This window comes from Oncorhynchus mykiss, chromosome 18, assembly GCF_057628025.1.
Source record: "Oncorhynchus mykiss isolate SJ-2025 chromosome 18, ASM5762802v1, whole genome shotgun sequence".
NCBI classification, from domain to species: Eukaryota; Metazoa; Chordata; class Actinopteri; order Salmoniformes; family Salmonidae; genus Oncorhynchus; species Oncorhynchus mykiss.
Genome location: NC_143039.1, coordinates 5,871,215 through 5,894,986, shown reverse-complemented (window position 1 = coordinate 5,894,986; position 23,772 = coordinate 5,871,215). Strand labels below are relative to the sequence as shown.

Sequence of the window (23,772 nt, the reverse complement as noted above, 5' to 3'; positions counted from 1 at the left end):
ATCCATTATAGAGGCCTGTCTGAGTGGACTAATCCATTGTAGAGGCCTGTCTCAGTGGACTAATCCATTGTAGAGGCCTGTCTGATTGGACTAATCCATTATAGAGGCCTGTCTGAGTGGACTAATCCATTGTAGAGGCCTGTCTGAGTGGACTAATCCATTGTAGAGGCCTGTCTGAGTGGACTAATCCATTGCGGAGGCCTGTCTCAGTGGACTAATCCATTGTAGAGGCCTGTCTGAGCGGACTAATCCATTGTAGAGGCCTGTCTGAGTGGACTAATCCATTGTAGAGGCCTGTCTCAGTGGACTAATCCATTGTAGAGGCCTGTCTCAGTGGACTAATCCATTGTAGAGGCCTGTCTGAGTGGACTAATCCATCCTGACCCTGATTACACATAGAAGTCGGTCTATAGACTACCTGGTCCTAATTAAACATAGAAGTAGGTCTATAGGCTACCTGATGACACATAGAAGTAGACCTATAGACTACCTGATGACACATAGAAGTAGACCTATAGACTACCTGATGACACATAGAAGTAGACCTATAGACTACCTGGCCTGATTACACATAGAAGTAGACCTATAGACTACCTGATTACACATAGAAGTAGACCTATAGACTACCTGGCCTGATTACACATAGAAGTAGACCTATAGACTACCTGATTACACATAGAAGTAGACCTATAGACTACCTGATTACACATAGAAGTAGACCTATAGACTACCTGGCCTGATTACACATAGAAGTAGACCTATAGACTACCTGATGACACATAGAAGTAGACCTATAGACTACCTGATGACACATAGAAGTAGACCTATAGACTACCTGGCCTGATTACACATAGAAGTAGACCTACAGACTACCTGGCCTGATTACACATAGAAGTAGACCTATAGACTACCTGATGACACATAGAAGTAGACCTATAGACTACCTGATGACACATAGAAGTAGACCTATAGACTACCTGATTACACATAGAAGTAGACCTATAGACTACCTGACTACCCCTCATCCCTGGTGTAAATTAGACCTCTCTGATTACTACTCATCCCTGGTGTAAATTAGACCTGCCTGATTACCGCTCATCCCTGGTGTAAATTAGACCTCCCTGATTACTGCTCATCCCTGGTGTAAATTAGACCTACCTGATTACCGCTCATCCCTGGTGTAAATTAGACCTACCTGATTACCGCTCATCCCTGGTGTAAATTAGACCTACCTGATTACTGCTCATCCCTGGTGTAAATTAGACCTACCAGATTACCGCTCATCCCTGGTGTAAATTAGACCTACCTGATTACTGCTCATCCCTGGTGTAAATTAGACCTACCTGATTACTGCTCATCCCTGGTGTAAATTAGACCTACCTGATTACTGCTCATCCCTGGTGTAAATTAGACCTACCTGATTACTGCTCATCCCTGGTGTAAATTAGACCTACCTGATTACCGCTCATCCCTGGTGTAAATTAGACCTACCTGATTACCGCTCATCCCTGGTGTAAATTAGACCTACCTGATTACTGCTCATCCCTGGTGTAAATTAGACCTACCTGATTACTGCTCATCCCTGGTGTAAATTAGACCTAGCTGATTACTGCTCATCCCTGGTGTAAATTAGACCTACCTGACTACAGTTGTGTGTCTGAAGATCAATGGCCCAAAGTGTGAGACTAAGTTAATAGTTGATACAATGTTTCTAGTTCCTTGCAGACAGGCCATGTGTAGACAATGTGATTTATAGGATAGTTACAGTATGTTTATCAGGTTAGTAGTTGATACAATGTGATTTATAGGATAGTTATGTTTATCAGGTTAGTCGTTGATACAATGTGATTTATAGGATAGTTATTTTTAATCAGGTTAATAGTTGTTTCTAGTTCCTTGCAGACAGGCCATGTGTAGACAGTGTGATTTATAGGATAGTTATGTTTATCAGGTTAGTAGTTGATACAATGTTTCTAGTTCCTTGAGGACAGGCCATGTGTAGACAGTGTGATTTATAGGATAGTTATGTTTATCAGGTTAGTAGTTGATACAATGTTTCTAGTTCCTTGAGGACAGGCCATGTGTAGACAATGTGATTTATAGGATAGTTATGTTTATCAGGTTAGTAGTTGATACAATGTTTCTAGTTCCTTGAGGACAGGCCATGTGTAGACAATGTGATTTATAGGATAGTTATGTTTATCAGGTTAGTAGTTGATACAATGTTTCTAGTTCCTTGCAGACAGGCCATGTGTAGACAGTGTGATTTATAGGATAGTTATGTTTATCAGGTTAGTAGTTGATACAATGTTTCTAGTTCCTTGCAGACAGGCCATGTGTAGACAGTGTGATTTATAGGATAGTTATGTTTATCAGGTTAGTCGTTGATACAATGTGATTTATAGGATAGTTATGTTTATCAGGTTAGTAGTTGATACAATGTTTCTAGTTCCTTGCAGACAGGCCATGTGTAGACAGTGTGATTTATAGGATAGTTATGTTTATCAGGTTAGTCGTTGATACAATGTGATTTATAGGATAGTTATGTTTATCAGGTTAGTAGTTGATACAATGTTTCTAGTTCATTGCAGACAGGCCATGTGTAGACAGTGTGATTTATAGGATAGTTACAGTATGTTTATCAGGTTAGTAGTTGATACAATGTTTCTAGTTCCTTGCAGACAGGCCATGTGTAGACAATGTGATTTATAGGATAGTTATGTTTATCAGGTTAGTAGTTGATACAATGTTTCTAGTTCCTTGCAGACAGGCCATGTGTAGACAATGTGATTTATAGGATAGTTACAGTATGTTTATCAGGTTAGTAGTTGATACAATGTTTCTAGTTCCTTGCAGACAGGCCATGTGTAGACATTGTGATTTATAGGATAGTTATGTTTATCAGGTTAGTAGTTGATACAATGTTTCTAGTTCCTTGCAGACAGGCCATGTGTAGACAGTGTGATTTATAGGATAGTTATGTTTATCAGGTTAGTCGTTGATACAATGTGATTTATAGGATAGTTATGTTTATCAGGTTAGTCGTTGATACAATGTGATTTATAGGATAGTTATGTTTATCAGGTTAGTAGTTGATACAATGTGATTTATAGGATAGTTATGTTTATCAGGTTAGTAGTTGATACAATGTGATTTATAGGATAGTTATGTTTATCAGGTTAGTAGTTGATACAATGTGATTTATAGGATAGTTATGTTTATCAGGTTAGTAGTTGATACAATGTGATTTATAGGATAGTTATGTTTATCAGGTTAGTAGTTGATACAATGTTTCTAGTTCCTTGCAGACAGGCCATGTGTAGACAGTATGATTTATAGGATAGTTATGTTTATCAGGTTAGTAGTTGATACAATGTGATTTATAGGATAGTTATGTTTATCAGGTTAGTAGTTGATACAATGTTTCTAGTTCCTTGCAGACAGGCCATGTGTAGACAGTATGATTTATAGGATAGTTATGTTTATCAGGTTAGTAGTTGATACAATGTGATTTATAGGATAGTTATGTTTATCAGGTTAGTAGTTGATACAATGTTTCTAGTTCCTTGCAGACAGGCCATGTGTAGACAATGTGATTTATAGGATAGTTATGTTTATCAGGTTAGTAGTTGATACAATGTTTCTAGTTCCTTGCAGACAGGCCATGTGTAGACAATGTGATTTATAGGATAGTTATGTTTATCAGGTTAGTAGTTGATACAATGTTTCTAGTTCCTTGCAGACAGGCCATGTGTAGACAATGTGATTTATAGGATAGTTATGTTTATCAGGTTAGTAGTTGATACAATGTTTCTAGTTCCTTGAGGACAGGCCATGTGTAGACAATGTGATTTATAGGATAGTTATGTTTATCAGGTTAGTAGTTGATACAATGTTTCTAGTTCCTTGCAGACAGGCCATGTGTAGACAATGTGATTTATAGGATAGTTATGTTTATCAGGTTAGTAGTTGATACAATGTTTCTAGTTCCTTGAGGACAGGCCATGTGTAGACAATGTGATTTATAGGATAGTTATGTTTATCAGGTTAGTAGTTGATACAATGTTTCTAGTTCCTTGCAGACAGGCCATGTGTAGACAGTGTGATTTATAGGATAGTTATGTTTATCAGGTTAGTAGTTGATACAATGTTTCTAGTTCCTTGCAGACAGGCCATGTGTAGACAATGTGATTTATAGGATAGTTATGTTTATCAGGTTAATAGTTGATACAATGTTTCTAGTTCCTTGCAGACAGGCCATGTGTAGACAATGTGATTTATAGGATAGTTATGTTTATCAGGTTAGTAGTTGATACAATGTTTCTAGTTCCTTGCAGACAGGCCATGTGTAGACAATGTGATTTATAGGATAGTTATGTTTATCAGGTTAGTAGTTGATACAATGTTTCTAGTTCCTTGCAGACAGGCCATGTGTAGACAATGTGATTTATAGGATAGTTATGTTTATCAGGTTAGTAGTTGATACAATGTTTCTAGTTCCTTACAGACAGGCCATGTGTAGACAATGTGATTTATAGGATAGTTATGTTTATCAGGTTAGTAGTTGATACAATGTTTCTAGTTCCTTGCAGACAGGCCATGTGTAGACAATGTGATTTATAGGATAGTTATGTTTATCAGGTTAGTAGTTGATACAATGTTTCTAGTTCCTTGCAGACAGGCCATGTGTAGACAATGTGATTTATAGGATAGTTATGTTTATCAGGTTAGTAGTTGATACAATGTTTCTAGTTCCTTGCAGACAGGCCATGTGTAGACAATGTGATTTATAGGATAGTTATGTTTATCAGGTTAGTAGTTGATACAATGTTTCTAGTCCATTGCAGACAGGCCATGTGTAGACAATGTGATTTATAGGATAGTTATGTTTATCAGGTTAGTAGTTGATACAATGTTTCTAGTTCCTTACAGACAGGCCATGTGTAGACAATGTGATTTATAGGATAGTTATGTTTATCAGGTTAGTAGTTGATACAATGTTTCTAGTTCCTTGCAGACAGGCCATGTGTAGACAATGTGATTTATAGGATAGTTACAGTATGTTTATCAGGTTAGTAGTTGATACAATGTTTCTAGTTCCTTGCAGACAGGCCATGTGTAGACAATGTGATTTATAGGATAGTTATGTTTATCAGGTTAGTAGTTGATACAATGTTTCTAGTTCCTTGCAGACAGGCCATGTGTAGACAATGTGATTTATAGGATAGTTATGTTTATCAGGTTAGTAGTTGATACAATGTTTCTAGTTCCTTGCAGACAGGCCATGTGTAGACAATGTGATTTATAGGATAGTTATGTTTATCAGGTTAGTAGTTGATACAATGTTTCTAGTTCCTTGCAGACAGGCCATGTGTAGACAATGTGATCTATAGGATAGTTATGTTTATCAGGTTAGTAGTTGATACAATGTTTCTAGTTCCTTGCAGACAGGCCATGTGTAGACAATGTGATTTATAGGATAGTTATTTTTATCAGGTTAATAGTTGATACAATGTTTCTAGTCCATTGCAGACAGGCCATGTGTAGACAATGTGATTTATAGGATAGTTATGTTTATCAGGTTAGTAGTTGATACAATGTTTCTAGTTCCTTGCAGACAGGCCATGTGTAGACAATGTGATTTATAGGATAGTTATGTTTATCAGGTTAGTAGTTGATACAATGTTTCTAGTTCCTTGCAGACAGGCCATGTGTAGACAATGTGATTTATAGGATAGTTATTTTTAATCAGGTTAATAGTTGTTTCTAGTTCCTTGCAGACAGGCCATGTGTAGACAATGTGATTTATAGGATAGTTATGTTTATCAGGTTAGTAGTTGATACAATGTTTCTAGTTCCTTGCAGACAGGCCATGTGTAGACAATGTGATTTATAGGATAGTTATGTTTATCAGGTTATTTTCTGTGGGCTGGTTTTTATTTGTTGGTTTCATGTCGGCTGTTTTTACATAGTTGGTAATGGGAATAGAAGTTACTTTTCAGGTTTGTATCGTTTTCATTTAGATTTGATGAACCACATGACATTAATTTTGAGATACGAAGACGTTATTATAAATTAAAATGAAACTATTACATGAAAATCATATCGCAGATCAGTAGAAACGGTAACTTGGCACTCCACATGGAAAAGGCAGCCGACCGCTGGTGTAGCCAGTTACCGGTAACTACGGGAGCCTGACGGTAACTACGGGAGCCTGACGGTAACTTCCGGAGCGTACCGGTAACTTCCGGAGCGTACCGGTAACTTCCGGAGCGTACCGGTAACTTCCGGAGCGTACCGGTAACTTCCGGAGCGTACCAGTAACTTCCGGAGCGTACCGGTAGCAGGAGGAGGGGCAGGGAACAAGTTATTTTCTCCTATATTGATCTCTGGCTCCCTCTTTAGTAATTTGTGTGTCTTCAGTTTTAATGGCAGTGCTTAAAGCATCAGACAGGCTCAGTAGCCTACAGTACCAGGTACTGTACCTACAGCTGATTCCATTCAAACAGGATGTTCTTAGAAATTGAAAAAAAAACTAGTTTTAACATTTCTACCAATCGATTGGTCGAAAGAACAGACGACTCGGTCGACCAAAACAAAACATGTTTTTAGTCGGGGACAGCTCTATTGTTTACACACATATTGTTGACCGCTTCTTATGAAATATATACTGGGGTTGACTGACTGGTTGACTGACTGACTGGTTGACTGACTGACTGGTTGACTGACTGACTGGTTGACTGACTGACTGTTTGATTGACTGATGATTGACTGATTGAGTGACTGACTGATTGATTTATTTATTGACTGACTGATTGAGTGACTGTTTGATTGACTGATAGATTGAGTGAGTGAGTGAGTGAGTGAGTGAGTGAGTGAGTGAGTGAGTGAGTGAGTGAGTGAGTGACTGACTGACTGACTGATTGATTGACTGACTGATTGATTGAGTGCGAGTCAGTACCAGGACAGGGAAAGCTTCAGTCAGGGAGCTCTTCTCCAGCAGAGAGGAGAACTTGACTGATTGATTGAGTGACTGATTGATTGAGTGACTGATTGATTGAGTGAGAGTTAGTACCAGGACAGGGAAAGCTTCAGTCAGGGAGCTCTTCTCCAGCAGAGAGGAGAACTTGACTGATTGATTGAGTGACTGATTGATTGAGTGACTGATTGATTGAGTGAGAGTCAGTACCAGGACAGGGAAAGCTTCAGTCAGGGAGCTCTTCTCCAGCAGAGAGGAGAACTTGTAGAACTCGTTGGCTCTGTAAGCTCTCTGCTTCACCAGGTGGACCGCATGGAGGACAAACTTAGAGGACACGTCCCCACTCTGAGACGTCAATGTTATCTCTGGAGGGGGGAGGAGAGAGACGGAGAGGGGGGAGAGATGGAGAGAGGGGGGAGAGAGAGGGAGAGGGGGGAGACAGGGGGAGGGGGGGGAGGGAGAGAGAGCGAGAGAGAGAGAGAGATAGAGAGAGAGATGGAGAGGGGAGGGAGAGAGAGAGATGGAGAGGGGGGAGAGATGGGGAGGGGGGGAGAGGGGGAGGAGAGAGACGGAGAGGGGGGAGAGATGGAGAGGGGGAGGGGAGAGAGAGAGAGATGGAGAGGGGGAGAGATGGAGGAGAGAGAGATGGAGAGGGGGGAGAGAGAGGGAGAGGGGGGAGAGAGAGATGGAGAGGGGGAGAGGGGGAGATAGAGATGGAGAGGGGGGAGAGAGAGGGGGGGAGAGAGAGATGGAGAGGAGAGAGAGAGAGGGGGGGTAGAGAGAGAGATGGAGAGGGGAGAGAGAGAGGGGGGGTAGAGAGAGAGGGGGGGTAGAGAGAGAGATGGAGAGGGGGAGAGAGAGGGGGGGGGGGGTAGAGAGCAATTGAGAGGGGGGAGAGAGGGGGGGGTAGAGAGAGATGGAGAGGGGGAGAGAGAGAGAGAGGGGGAGAGAGAGAGAGAGAGAGAGAGGGGAGAGAGAGGGGGGGGCAAAAGAGGTGAGATACATTTGACAAATCTTTATTTTGGGTGCGATACGGATAATATTACCCATTATATAATCACACACACACAGACACACACACACACACACACACACACACGCACGCACCTGCCCAGGAGGCTCCCCGTGGAACCGTGATGAAGTGTCGTCGAATCTGTCCTGGTCTGAAGGGGACATCTGTGAACAGAACCTCCTGACTGTGGCCCTCAGGAACTCTACAGAGAGACAGGGGACATCTGTGAACAGAACCTCCTGACTGTGGCCCTCAGGAACTCTACAGAGAGACATCTGTGAACAGAACCTCCTGACTGTGGCCCTCAGGAACTCTACAGAGAGACAGGGGACATCTGTGAACAGAACCTCCTGACTGTGGCCCTCAGGAACTCTACAGAGAGACAGGGGACATCTGTGAACAGAACCTCCTGACTGTGGCCCTCAGGAACTCTACAGAGAGACAGGGGACATCTGTGAACAGAACCTCCTGACTGTGGCCCTCAGGAACTCTACAGAGAGACAGGGGACATCTGTGAACAGAACCTCCTGACTGTGGCCCTCAGGAACTCTACAGAGAGACAGGGGACATCTGTGAACAGAACCTCCTGACTGTGGCCCTCAGGAACTCTACAGAGAGACAGGGGACATCTGTGAACAGAACCTCCTGACTGTGGCCCTCAGGAACTCTACAGAGAGACAGGGGACATCTGTGAACAGAACCTCCTGACTGTGGCCCTCAGGAACTCTACAGAGAGACAGGGGACATCTGTGAACAGAACCTCCTGACTGTGGCCCTCAGGAACTCTACAGAGAGACAGGGGACATCTGTGAACAGAACCTCCTGACTGTGGCCCTCAGGAACTCTACAGAGAGACAGGGGACATCTGTGAACAGAACCTCCTGACTGTGGCCCTCAGGAACTCTACAGAGAGACAGGGGACATACCGTACTCAGGACAACACAATACCATTCACTAGACTAGAGCAGAGAGACAGGGGACATACCGTACTCAGGACAACACCATTCACTAGGCTTGAGCAGAGACACAGGGGACATACCGTACTCAGGACAACACAACACCATTCACTAGGCTTGGGGCGGTATGCAGATTGTCAAACTGACCGTGTACCATACCGGGATATCCGGTAATACCGACATTAAACACAAGGGGGCGCCATTTTCAAATCCCATTGGAGTTTCTGTAGCCTGAAGGTTAGCAATGCTAACAAGTACATGTAAAATCCCGTGGGAGTTTCTGTAGCCTGAAGGTTAGCAATGCTAACAAGTACATGTAAAATCCCATTTAGGAAGAAGCTAAACACGTAGCTAGATAGCTAACTAGCTACTGAACTCAACACATTTTAAACAGTTCCACTTTAATAGTTGTAAGATATCTAGCTGGTAAAAACATTTAGTCGTGCATGACCATCCCGTAAATTAGATCACCTGACGTGTTCTGCACGACAGTGACAGGTCACCGGTCTCCGGTCTCCGGTCTCCGGTCACCGGTCACCGGTCTCCGGTCTCCGGTCACCGGTCTCCGGTCTCCGGTCTCCGGTCACCGGTCACCGGTCTCCGGTCTCCGGTCTCCGGTCTCCGGTCACCGGTCTCCGGTCTCCGGTCACCGGTCTCCGGTCTCCGGTCTCCGGTCACCGGTCTCCGGTCTCCGGTCTCCGGTCACCGGTCTCCGGTCACCGGTCTCCGGTCACCGGTCTCCGGTCTCCGGTCACCGGTCTCCGGTCTCCGGTCACCGGTCTCCGGTCTCCGGTCTCCGGTCTCCGGTCACCGGTCTCCGGTCTCCGGTCTCCGGTCTCCGGTCTCCGGTCGTCGTGCGTTTTTAAAAACCAAAACACAACCGGTTCATAATGTAACATCATGGTGAAATGCAGAACGGAAAACGCTCTATTGAGCCGAGTTGACTGCAGGTCATTTCCTCCGAAAAGTAGATCCAAAATATCAACGTTTAGAGAAACATCTACAATATAAATATAGTTTCAACAGGTATTGTAAAACCATGTTTCCTGATACACCCCCAGGTACATCTGGGATACCGCCCAAACCTACCAATCACTCCTAAACAAACAACGGGCACACACAGAACTATTGAAACCACGTCGTTTCCTGATACCCCCCCAGGTACATCTGGGATACCGCCCAAACCTACCACTCACTCCTAAACAAACAACGGGCACACACAGAACTATTGAAACCACGTCGTTTCCTGATACCCCCCAGGTACATCTGGGATACCGCCCAAACCTACCACTCACTCCTAAACAAACAACGGGCACACACAGAACTATTGAAACCACGTCGTTTCCTGATACCCCCCAGGTACATCCGGGATACCGCCCAAACCTACCACTCACTCCTAAACAAACAACGGGCACACACAGAACTATTGAAACCACGTCGTTTCCTGATACCCCCCAGGTACATCCGGGATACCGCCCAAACCTACCACTCACTCCTAAACAAACAACGGGCACACACAGAACTATTGAAACCACGTCGTTTCCTGATACCCCCCAGGTACATCCGGGATACCGCCCAAACCTACCAATCACTCCTAAACAAACAACGGGCACACACAGAACTATTGAAACCACGTCGTTTCCTGATACACCCCAGGTACATCCGGGATACCGCCCAAACCTACCAATCACTCCTAAACAAACAACGGGCACACACAGAACTATTGAAACCACGTCGTTTCCTGATACCCCCCCCCGGGTACATCTGGGATACCGGCCAAACCTACCAATCACTCCTAAACAAACAACGGGCACACACAGAACTATTGAAACCACGTCGTTTCCTGATACACCCCCAGGTACATCCGGGATACCGCCCAAACCTACCAATCACTCCTAAACAAACAACGGGCACACACAGAACTATTGAAACCACGTCGTTTCCTGATACACCCCCAGGTACATCCGGGATACCGCCCAAACCTACCACTCACTCCTAAACAAACAACGGGCACACACAGAACTATTGAAACCACGTCGTTTCCTGATACACCCCCAGGTACATCCGGGATACCGCCCAAACCTACCACTCACTCCTAAACAAACAACGGTCACACACAGAACTATTGAAACCACGTCGTTTCCTGATACACCCCCAGGTACATCCGGGATACCGCCCAAACCTACCACTCACTCCTAAACAAACAACGGGCACACACAGAACTATTGAAACCACGTAGTTTCCTGATACCCCCCGGGTACATCTGGGATACCGCCCAAACCTACCACTCACTCCTAAACAAACAACGGGCACACACAGAACTATTGAAACCACGTCGTTTCCTGATACCCCCCAGGTACATCCGGGATACCGCCCAAACCTACCACTCACTCCTAAACAAACAACGGGCACACACAGAACTATTGAAACCACGTAGTTTCCTGATACCCCCCAGGTACATCCGGGATACCGCCCAAACCTACCAATCACTCCTAAACAAACAACGGGCACACACAGAACTATTGAAACCACGTCGTTTCCTGATACACCCCCAGGTACATCCGGGATACCGCCCAAACCTACCAATCACTCCTAAACAAACAACGGGCACACACAGAACTATTGAAACCACGTCGTTTCCTGATACACCCCCAGGTACATCCGGGATACCGCCCAAACCTACCAATCACTCCTAAACAAACAACGGGCACACACAGAACTATTGAAACCACGTCGTTTCCTGATACCCCCCAGGTACATCCGGGATACCGCCCAAACCTACCACTCACTCCTAAACAAACAACGGGCACACACAGAACTATTGATTGTGTTGTACAGAAGTATTGATTGTTTTGTACAGAAGTATTGATTGTGTTGTACAGAAGTATTGATTGTGTTGTACAGAAGTATTGATTGTATATAAGTATTGATTGTGTTGAACAGAAGTATTGATTGTATAGAAGTATTGATTGTGTTGTACAGAAGTATTGATTGTATTGTACAGAAGTATTGATTGTGTTGTACAGAAGTATTGATTGTTTTGTACAGAAGTATTGATTGTGTTGTACAGAAGTATTGATTGTATAGAAGTATTGATTGTGTTGTACAGAAGTATTAATTGTTTTGTACAGAAGTATTGATTGTATAGAAGTATTGATTGTATAGAAGTATTGATTGTGTTGTACAGAAGTATTGATTGTGTTGTACAGAAGTATTGATTGTATAGAAGTATTGATTGTGTTGTACAGAAGTATTGATTGTTTTGTACAGAAGTATTGATTGTGTTGTACAGAAGTATTGATTGTGTTGTATAGAAGTATTGATTGTACAGAAGTATTGATTGTGTTGTACAGAAGTATTGATCGTATAGAAGTATTGATTGTGTTGTACAGAAGTATTGATTGTATAGAAGTATTGATTGTATTGTACAGAAGTATTGATTGTATTGTACAGAAGTATTGATTGTATTGTACAGAAGTATTGATTGTGTTGTACAGAAGTATTGATTGTGTTGTACAGAAGTATTGATTGTGTTGTACAGAAGTATTGATTGTGTTGTACAGAAGTATTGATTGTGTTGTACAGAAGTATTGATTGTATAGAAGTATTGATTGTATAGAAGTATTGATTGTGTTGTATAGAAGTATTGATTGAGTTGTATAGAAGTATTGATTGTGTTGAACAGAAGTATTGATCGTATAGAAGTATTGATTGTGTTGTACAGAAGTATTGATCGTATAGAAGTATTGATTGTGTTGTACAGAAGTATTGATTGTGTTGTACAGAAGTATTGATTGTATAGAAGTATTGATTGTATTGTACAGAAGTATTGATTGTGTTGTACAGAAGTATTGATTGTGTTGTATAGAAGTATTGATTGTACAGAAGTATTGATTGTGTTGTACAGAAGTATTGATCGTATAGAAGTATTGATTGTGTTGTACAGAAGTATTGATTGTATAGAAGTATTGATTGTATTGTACAGAAGTATTGATTGTATTGTACAGAAGTATTGATTGTGTTGTACAGAAGTATTGATTGTGTTGTACAGAAGTATTGATTGTGTTGTACAGAAGTATTGATTGTGTTGTACAGAAGTATTGATTGTGTTGTATAGAAGTATTGATTGTATAGAAGTATTGATTGTGTTGTATAGAAGTATTGATTGTGTTGTATAGAAGTATTGATTGTGTTGAACAGAAGTATTGATTGTGTTGTACAGAAGTATTGATCGTATAGAAGTATTGATTGTATAGAAGTATTGATTGTTTTGAACAGAAGTATTGATTGTGTTGTACAGAAGTATTGATTGTGTTGTATAGAAGTATTGATTGTGTTGAACAGAAGTATTGATTGTGTTGTACAGAAGTATTGATCGTATAGAAGTATTGATTGTATAGAAGTATTGATTGTTTTGTACAGAAGTATTGATTGTGTTGTACAGAAGTATTGATTGTATTGTACAGAACTATTGATTGTGTTGTACAGAACTATTGATTGTGTTGTACAGAAGTATTGATCGTATAGAAGTATTGATTGTATAGAAGTATTGATTGTTTTGTACAGAAGTATTGATTGTTTTGTACAGAAGTATTGATTGTTTTGTACAGAAGTATTGATTGTGTTGTATAGAAGTATTGATTGTGTTGTACAGAACTATTGATTGTGTTGTATAGAAGTATTGATCGTATAGAAGTATTGATTGTATAGAAGTATTGATTGTATAGAAGTATTGATTGTGTTGTACAGAAGTATTGATTGTATTGTACAGCAGTATTGATTGTGTTGTACAGAAGTATTGATTGTATAGAAGTATTGATTGTGTTGAACAGAAGTATTGATTGTGTTGTATAGAAGTATTGATTGTGTTGTACAGAAGTATTGATTGTGTTGTATAGAAGTATTGATTGTGTTGAACAGAAGTATTGATTGTGTTGTACAGAAGTATTGATCGTATAGAAGTATTGATTGTATAGAAGTATTGATTGTTTTGTACAGAAGTATTGATTGTGTTGTACAGAAGTATTGATTGTATTGTACAGAACTATTGATTGTGTTGTACAGAAGTATTGATCGTATAGAAGTATTGATTGTATAGAAGTATTGATTGTTTTGTACAGAAGTATTGATTGTTTTGTACAGAAGTATTGATTGTTTTGTACAGAAGTATTGATTGTTTTGTACAGAAGTATTGATTGTGTTGTATAGAAGTATTGATTGTGTTGTACAGAACTATTGATTGTGTTGTATAGAAGTATTGATCGTATAGAAGTATTGATTGTATAGAAGTATTGATTGTATAGAAGTATTGATTGTGTTGTACAGAAGTATTGATTGTATTGTACAGCAGTATTGATTGTGTTGTACAGAAGTATTGATTGTATAGAAGTATTGATTGTGTTGAACAGAAGTATTGATTGTGTTGTACAGAAGTATTGATTGTATAGAAGTATTGATTGTGTTGTACAGAAGTATTGATTGTGTTGTACAGAAGTATTGATTGTGTTGTACAGAAGTATTGATTGTGTTGTACAGAAGTATTGATTGTGTAGAAGTATTGATTGTATTGTACAGAAGTATTGATTGTGTTGTATAGAAGTATTGATTGTGTTGTACAGAAGTATTGATTGTGTTGTATAGAAGTATTGATTGTGTTGTACAGAAGTATTGATTGTATAGAAGTATTGATTGTGTTGAACAGAAGTATTGATTGTGTTGTATAGAAGTATTGATTGTGTTGTACAGAAGTATTGATTGTATAGAAGTATTGATTGTATTGTACAGAAGTATTGATTGTGTTGTACAGAAGTATTGATTGTGTTGTATAGAAGTATTGATTGTATAGAAGTATTGATTGTGTTGAACAGAAGTATTGATTGTGTTGTACAGAAGCCGTGGTCTTACTTGGTGGGGATGATTACCGTTATGGGGACTCTGAACAGAGGGCCAGAGCTGGGGGACGCGGTGTCATAACCACACACCTGAAACACAACAGGATCAATACTGGATTAAATACTGGACATCCTCCTCTCTCTCTCTTCCTGAAACAGGTTCAATACTGGACATCCTCCTCTCTCTCTCTTCCTGAAACAGGTTCAATACTGGACATCCTCCTCTCTCTCTCTTCCTGAAACAGGTTCAATACTGGACATCCTCCTCTCTCTCTCTCTCTTCCTGAAACAGGTTCAATACTGGATTAAATACTGGACATCCTCCTCTCTCTCTCTCTTCCTGAAACAGATTAAATACTGGACATCCTCCTCTCTCTCTCTTCCTGAAACAGGTTCAATACTGGATTAAATACTGGACATCCTCCTCTCTCTCTCTCTCTTCCTGAAACAGGTCCAATACTGGATTAAATACTGGCCATCCTCCTCTCTCTCTCTTCCTGAAACAGGTTCAATACTGGACATCCTCCTCTCTCTCTCTCTCTTCCTGAAACAGGTTCAATACTGGATTAAATACTGGACATCCTCCTCTCTCTCTCTTCCTGAAACAGGTTCAATACTGGATTAAATACTGGACATCCTCCTCTCTCTCTCTTCCTGAAACAGGTTCAATACTGGATTAAATACTGGACATCCTCCTCTCTCTCTTCCTGAAACAGGTTCAATACTGGACATCCTCCTGTCTCTCTTCCTGAAACAGGTTCAATACTGGGCATCCCCCTCTCTCTCTCTTCCTGAAACAGGTTCAATACTGGACATCCTCCTCTCTCTCTCTCTTCCTGAAACAGGTCCAATACTGGACATCCTCCTTTCTCTCTCTTCCTGAAACAGGTTCAATACTGGACATCCTCCTCTCTCTCTCTCTCTTCCTGAAACAGGTTCAATACTGGATTAAATACTGGACATCCTCCTCTCTCTCTCTTCCTGAAACAGGTTCAATACTGGATTAAATACTGGACATCCTCCTCTCTCTCTCTCTCTTCCTGAAACAGGTCCAATACTGGACATCCTCCTCTCTCTCTCTCTCTCTTCCTGAAACAGGTTCAATACTGGATTAAATACTGGACATCCTCCTCTCTCTCTCTCTCTTCCTGAAACAGGTTCAATACTGGATTAAATACTGGACATCCTCCTCTCTCTCTCTCTCTTCCTGAAACAGGTTCAATACTGGATTAAATACTGGACATCCTCTCTCTCTTCCTGAAACAGGTTCAATACTGGATTAAATACTGGACATCCTCCTCTCTCTCTCTCTCTCTTCCTGAAACAGGTTCAATACTGGATTAAATACTGGACATCCTCCTCTCTCTCTCTCTCTCTTCCTGAAACAGGTTCAATACTGGATTAAATACTGGACATCCTCCTCTCTCTCTCTTCCTGAAACAGGTTCAATACTGGACATCCTCCTCTCTCTCTCTCTCTTTCTGAAACAGGTTCAATACTGGATTAAATACTGGACATCCTCCTCTCTCTCTCTCTCTCTTCCTGAAACAGGTTCAATACTGGATTAAATACTGGACATCCTCCTCTCTCTCTCTCTCTTCCTGAAACAGGTCCAATACTGGACATCCTCCTCTCTCTCTCTCTCTCTTCCTGAAACAGGTTCAATACTGGATTAAATACTGGCCATCCTCCTCTCTCTCTCTTCCTGAAACAGGTTCAATACTGGACATCCTCCTCTCTCTCTCTCTCTTCCTGAAACAGGTTCAATACTGGATTAAATACTGGACATCCTCCTCTCTCTCTCTCTCTTCCTGAAACAGGTTCAATACTGGATTAAATACTGGACATCCTCCTCTCTCTCTCTCTCTTCCTGAAACAGGTTCAATACTGGATTAAATACTGGACATCCTCTCTCTCTTCCTGAAACAGGTTCAATACTGGATTAAATACTGGACATCCTCCTCTCTCTCTCTCTCTTCCTGAAACAGGTTCAATACTGGATTAAATACTGGACATCCTCCTCTCTCTCTCTCTCTTCCTGAAACAGGTTCAATACTGGATTAAATACTGGACATCCTCCTCTCTCTCTCTCTCTTCCTGAAACAGGTTCAATACTGGATTAAATACTGGACATCCTCTCTCTCTTCCTGAAACAGGTTCAATACTGGATTAAATACTGGACATCCTCCTCTCTCTCGCTCTCTTCCTGAAACAGGTTCAATACTGGATTAAATACTGGACATCCTCCTCTCTCTCTCTCTCTCTCTCTTCCTGAAACAGGTTCAATACTGGACATCCTCCTCTCTCTCGCTCTCTTCCTGAAACAGGTTCAATACTGGATTAAATACTGGACAACCTCTCTCTCTCTCTCTTCCTGAAACAGGTTCAATACTGGACATCCTCCTCTCTCTCTCTCTCTTCCTGAAACAGGTTCAATACTGGATTAAATACTGGACATCCTCCTCTCTCTCTCTTCCTGAAACAGGTTCAATACTGGACATCCTCCTCTCTCTCTCTCTCTTCCTGAAACAGGTTCAATACTGGATTAAATATTGGACAACCTCTCTCTCTCTCTCTTCCTGAAACAGGTTCAATACTGGATTAAATACTGGACAACCTCGCTCTCTCTCTCTCTCTTCCTGAAACAGGTTCAATACTGGACATCCTCCTCTCTCTCCTCTCCGTACCTCAATATAATGCAGTCCCTCTCTCTCTCCTCTCTGTACCTCAGTATAAACCAGTCTCTCTCTCTCTCCTCTCTGTACCTCAGTATAAACCAGTCCCTCTCTCTCCTCTCCGTACCTCAGTATAAACCAGTCCCTCTCGCTCTCTCTCCGTACCTCAGTATAATGCAGTCCCTCTCTCTCCTCTCCGTACCTCAGTATAATGCAGTCCCTCTCTCTCCTCTCCGTACCTCAGTATAAACCAGTCCCTCTCTCTCCTCTCCGTACCTCAGTATAAACCAGTCCCTCTCTCCTCTCCGTACCTCAGTATAATGCAGTCCCTCTCTCTCTCTCTCCTCTCCGTACCTCAGTATAAACCAGTCTCTCTCTCCTCTCCTCTCCTCTCCGTACCTCAGTATAAACCAGTCCCTCTCTCTTCTCCGTACCTCAGTATAAACCAGTCTCTCTCTCCTCTCCTCTCCGTACCTCAGTATACTGCAGTCCCTCTCTCTCCTCTCCGTACCTCAGTATAATGCAGTCCCTCTCTCTCTCCTCTTCATACCTCAGTATAAACCAGTCCCTCTCTCTCCTCTCCGTACCTCAGTATAAACCAGTTCCCCTCTCTCTCCTCTCCGTACCTCAGTATAATGCAGTCCCTCTCTCTCCTCTCCGTACCTCAGTATAATGCAGCCCCTCTCTCTCTCTCCTCTCCATACCTCAGTATAAACCAGTCCCTCTCGCCCTCTCTCCTCTCCGTACCTCAGTATACTGCATTCCCTCTCTCTCCTCTCCGTACCTCAGTATAATGCAGTCCCTCTCTCGCTCCTCTTCATACCTCAGTATAAACCAGTCCCTCTCTCTCCTCTCCGTACCTCAGTATAATGCAGTCCCTCTCTCTCTCCTCTTCATACCTCAGTATAAACCAGTCCCTCTCGCTTTCTCTCCTCTCCGTACCTCAGTATAATGCAGTCCCTCCCTCTCTCTCTCCTCTCCGTACCTCAGTATAAACCAGTCCCTCTCTCTCTCCTCTCCGTACCTCAGTATAAACCAGTCCCTCTCCCTCACCTCTCCGTACCTCAGTATAATGCAGTCCCTCTCTCTCCTCTCCGTACCTCAGTATAATGCAGTCCCTCTCTCTCTCCTCTTCATACCTCAGTATAAACCAGTCCCTCTCTCTCCTCTCCGTACCTCAGTATAAACCAGTCCCTCTCTCTCCTCTCCGTACCTCAGTATAATGCAGTCCCTCTCTCTCTCTCTCCTCTCCGTACCTCAGTATAAACCAGTCTCTCTCTCCTCTCCTCTCCGTACCTCAGTATACTGCAGTCCCTCTCTCTCCTCTCCGTACCTCAGTATAATGCAGTCCCTCTCTCTCTCCTCTTCATACCTCAGTATAAACCAGTCCCTCTCTCTCCTCTCCGTACCTCAGTATAAACCAGTTCCCCTCTCTCTCCTCTCCGTACCTCAGTATAATGCAGTCCCTCTCTCTCCTCTCCGTACCTCAGTATAATGCAGTCCCTCTCTCTCTCCTCTTCATACCTCAGTATAAACCAGTCCCTCTCTCTCCTCTCCGTACCTCAGTATAATGCAGTCCCCCTCTCTCTCCTCTTCATACCTCAGTATAAACCAGTCTCTCTCTCCTCTCCGTACCTCAGTATAATGCAGTCCCTCCCTCTCTCTCTCCTCTCCGTACCTCAGTATAATGCAGCCCCTCTCTCTCTCTCCTCTCCATACCTCAGTATAAACCAGTCCCTCTCGCTTTCTCTCCTCTCCGTACCTCAGTATACTGCATTCCCTCTCTCTCCTCTCCGTACCTCAGTATAATGCAGCCCCTCTCTCTCTCTCCTCTCCATACCTCAGTATAAACCAGTCCCTCTCGCTTTCTCTCCTCTCCGTACCTCAGTATACTGCATTCCCTCTCTCTCCTCTCCGTACCTCAGTATAATGCAGTCCCTCCCTCTCTCTCTCTCCTCTCCGTACCTCAGTATAAACCAGTCCCTCTCTCTCTCCTCTCCGTACCTCAGTATAAACCAGTCCCTCTCCCTCACCTCTCCGTACCTCAGTATAATGCAGTCCCTCTCTCTCCTCTCCGTACCTCAGTATAATGCAGTCCCTCTCTCTCTCTCCTCTCCATACCTCAGTATAAACCAGTCCCTCTCTCTCTCCTCTCCGTACCTCAGTATAAACCAGTTCCTCTCTCCTCTCCGTACCTCAGTATAATGCAGTCCCTCTCTCTCTCTCTCTCTCTCCTCTCCGTACCTCAGTATAAACCAGTCTCTCTCTCCTCTCCGTACCTCAGTATAAACCAGTCCCTCTCTCTCCTCTCCGTACCTCAGTATAAAACAGTCCCTCTCTCTCTCCTCTCCGTACCTCAGTATAAACCAGTCCCTCTCTCCTCTCCGTACCTCAGTACAAACCAGTCCCTCTCTCCTCTCCGTACCTCAGTATAAACCAGTCCCTCTCTCTCTCCTCTCCGTACCTCAGTATAAACCAGTCCCTCTCTCCTCTCCGTACCTCAGTATAAACCAGTCCCTCTCTCTCCTCTCCGTACCTCAGTATAAACCAGTCCCTCTCTCCTCTCCGTACCTCAGTATAAACCAGTCCCTCTCGCTCGTCTCCGTACCTCAGTATAAACCAGTCCCTCTCTCTCCTCTCCGTACCTCAGTATAAACCAGTTCCTCTCTCCTCTCCGTACCTCAGTATAAACCAGTCGCTATCTCTCTCTCCTCTCCGTACCTCAGTATAATGCAGTCCCTCTCTCTCTCCTCTTCATACCTCAGTATAAACCAGTCCCTCTCTCTCCTCTCCGTACCTCAGTATAAACCAGTCCCTCTCTCTCTCCTCTCCATACCTCAGTATAAACCAGTCCCTCTCTCTCCTCTCCGTACCTCAGTATAATGCAGTCCCTCTCTCTCCTCTCCGTACCTCAGTATAAACCAGTCCCTCTCTCTCCTCTCCGTACCTCAGTATAAACCAGTCCCTCTCTCCTCTCCGTACCTCAGTATAATGCAGTCCCTCTCTCTCTCTCTCCTCTCCGTACCTCAGTATAAACCAGTCTCTCTCTCCTCTCCTCTCCGTACCTCAGTATACTGCAGTCCCTCTCTCTCCTCTCCGTACCTCAGTATAATGCAGTCCCTCTAGCTCTCCTCTTCATACCTCAGTATAAACCAGTCCCTCTCTCTCCTCTCCGTACCTCAGTATAAACCAGTTCCCCTCTCTCTCCTCTCCGTACCTCAGTATACTGCATTCCCTCTCTCTCCTCTCCGTACCTCAGTATAATGCAGTCCCTCTCTCTCTCCTCTTCATACCTCAGTATAAACCAGTCTCTCTCTCCTCTCCGTACCTCAGTATAATGCAGTCCCTCCCTCTCTCTCTCTCCTCTCCGTACCTCAGTATAAACCAGTCCCTCTCTCTCTCCTCTCCGTACCTCAGTATAAACCAGTCCCTCTCTCTCCTCTCCGTACCTCAGTATAAACCAGTCCCTCTCTCCTCTCCGTACCTCAGTATAATGCAGTCCCTCTCTCTCTCCTCTTCATACCTCAGTATAAACCAGTCTCTCTCTCCTCTCCGTACCTCAGTATAATGCAGTCCCTCCCTCTCTCTCTCCTCTCCGTACCTCAGTATAAACCAGTCCCTCTCTCTCCTCTCCGTACCTCAGTATAAACCAGTCCCTATCTCTCTCCTCTCCATACCTCAGTATAAACCAGTCCCTCTCTCTCCTCTCCGTACCTCAGTATAATGCAGTCCCTCTCTCTCCTCTCCGTACCTCAGTATAAACCAGTCCCTCTCTCTCCTCTCCGTACCTCAGTATAAACCAGTCCCTCTCTCCTCTCCGTACCTCAGTATAATGCAGTCCCTCTCTCTCTCTCTCCTCTCCGTACCTCAGTATAAACCAGTCTCTCTCTCCTCTCCTCTCCGTACCTCAGTATACTGCAGTCCCTCTCTCTCCTCTCCGTACCTCAGTATAATGCAGTCCCTCTCGCTCTCCTCTTCATACCTCAGTATAAACCAGTCCCTCTCTCTCCTCTCCGTACCTCAGTATAAACCAGTTCCCCTCTCTCTCCTCTCCGTACCTCAGTATACTGCATTCCCTCTCTCTCCTCTCCGTACCTCAGTATAATGCAGTCCCTCTCTCTCTCCTCTTCATACCTCAGTATAAACCAGTCTCTCTCTCCTCTCCGTACCTCAGTATAATGCAGTCCTCCCTCTCTCTCTCCTCTCCGTACCTCAGTATAAACCAGTCCCTCTCTCTCTCCTCTCCGTACCTCAGTATAAACCAGTCCCTCTCTCTCCTCTCCGTACCTCAGTATAAACCAGTCCCTCTCTCCTCTCCGTACCTCAGTATAATGCAGTCCCTCTCTCTCTCCTCTTCATACCTCAGTATAAACCAGTCTCTCTCTCCTCTCCGTACCTCAGTATAATGCAGTCCCTCCCTCTCTCTCTCCTCTCCGTACCTCAGTATAAACCAGTCCCTCTCTCTCTCCTCTCCGTACCTCAGTATAAACCAGTCCCTCTCCCTCACCTCTCCGTACCTCAGTATAATGCAGTCCCTCTCTCTCCTCACCTCAGTATAATGCAGTCCCTCTCTCTCTCCTCTTCATACCTCAGTATAAACCAGTCCCTCTCTCTCCTCTCCGTACCTCAGTATAAACCAGTCCCTCTCTCTCCTCTCCGTACCTCAGTATAATGCAGTCCCTCTCTCTCTCTCTCTCCTCTCCGTACCTCAGTATAAACCAGTCTCTCTCTCCTCTCCTCTCCGTACCTCAGTATACTGCAGTCCCTCTCTCTCCTCTCCGTACCTCAGTATAATGCAGTCCCTCTCTCTCTCCTCTTCATACCTCAGTATAAACCAGTCTCTCTCTCCTCTCCTCTCCGTACCTCAGTATACTGCAGTCCCTCTCTCTCCTCTCCGTACCTCAGTATAATGCAGTCCCTCTCTCTCTCCTCTTCATACCTCAGTATAAACCAGTCCCTCTCTCTCCTCTCCGTACCTCAGTATAAACCAGTCTCTCTCTCCTCTCCTCTCCGTACCTCAGTATAAACCAGTCCCTCTCTCTCTCTTCTCCGTACCTCAGTATAAACCAGTCCCTCTCTCCTCTCCGTACCTCAGTATAAACCAGTCCCTCTCTCTCCTCTCCGTACCTCAGTATAAACCAGTCCCTCTCTCCTCTCCGTACCTCAGTATAAACCAGTCCCTCTCGCTCGTCTCCGCACCTCAGTATAAACCAGTCCCTCTCTCTCCTCTCCGTACCTCAGTATAAACCAGTTCCTCTCTCCTCTCCGTACCTCAGTATAAACCAGTCGCTATCTCTCTCTCCTCTCCGTACCTCAGTATAATGCAGTCCCTCTCTCTCTCCTCTTCATACCTCAGTATAAACCAGTCCCTCTCTCTCCTCTCCGTACCTCAGTATAAACCAGTCCCTCTCTCTCTCCTCTCCATACCTCAGTATAAACCAGTCCCTCTCTCTCCTCTCCGTACCTCAGTATAATGCAGTCCCTCTCTCTCCTCTCCGTACCTCAGTATAAACCAGTCCCTCTCTCTCCTCTCCGTACCTCAGTATAAACCAGTCCCTCTCTCCTCTCCATACCTCAGTATAATGCAGTCCCTCTCTCTCTCTCTCCTCTCCGTACCTCAGTATAAACCAGTCTCTCTCTCCTCTCCTCTCCGTACCTCAGTATAATGCAGTCCCCCTCTCTCTCCTCTTCATACCTCAGTATAAACCAGTCTCTCTCTCCTCTCCGTACCTCAGTATAATGCAGTCCCTCCCTCTCTCTCTCCTCTCCGTACCTCAGTATAATGCAGCCCCTCTCTCTCTCTCCTCTCCATACCTCAGTATAAACCAGTCCCTCTCGCTTTCTCTCCTCTCCGTACCTCAGTATACTGCATTCCCTCTCTCTACTCTCCGTACCTCAGTATAATGCAGTCCCTCTCTCTCTCCTCTTCATACCTCAGTATAAACCAGTCTCTCTCTCCTCTCCGTACCTCAGTATAATGCAGTCCCTCCCTCTCTCTCTCCTCTCCGTACCTCAGTATAAACCAGTCCCTCTCTCTCTCCTCTCCGTACCTCAGTATAAACCAGTCCCTCTCCCTCACCTCTCCGTACCTCAGTATAATGCAGTCCCTCTCTCTCCTCTCCGTACCTCAGTATAATGCAGTCCCTCTCTCTCTCTCCTCTCCATACCTCAGTATAAACCAGTCCCTCTCTCTCTCCTCTCCGTACCTCAGTATAAACCAGTTCCTCTCTCCTCTCCGTACCTCAGTATAATGCAGTCC

General features: G+C 43.8%; 1 protein-coding gene across 6 annotated transcripts in view; it reads right to left on the bottom strand.

The window, feature by feature from the left end:
* LOC110519261 (tripeptidyl-peptidase 2) overlaps window positions 1-23,772 on the bottom strand; it is a 75,680-nt gene that overhangs the window by 24,701 nt on the left and 27,207 nt on the right. For 5 of the 6 annotated variants that reach the window (XM_090206988.1, XM_090206989.1, XM_090206990.1 and 2 more), the window contains exons 14-16: window positions 14,852-14,928; window positions 8,087-8,193; window positions 7,190-7,344 (exon numbers count right to left, since the gene is read on the bottom strand). In XM_090206988.1, coding sequence (XP_090063114.1) covers window positions 7,190-7,344; window positions 8,087-8,193; window positions 14,852-14,928 — 339 coding nt within the window. Of the gene's footprint in view, window positions 1-7,189; window positions 7,345-8,086; window positions 8,194-8,682; window positions 8,895-14,851; window positions 14,929-23,772 lie in introns of those variants that run through there. The other variant, XM_090206993.1, reaches the window with a different exon arrangement.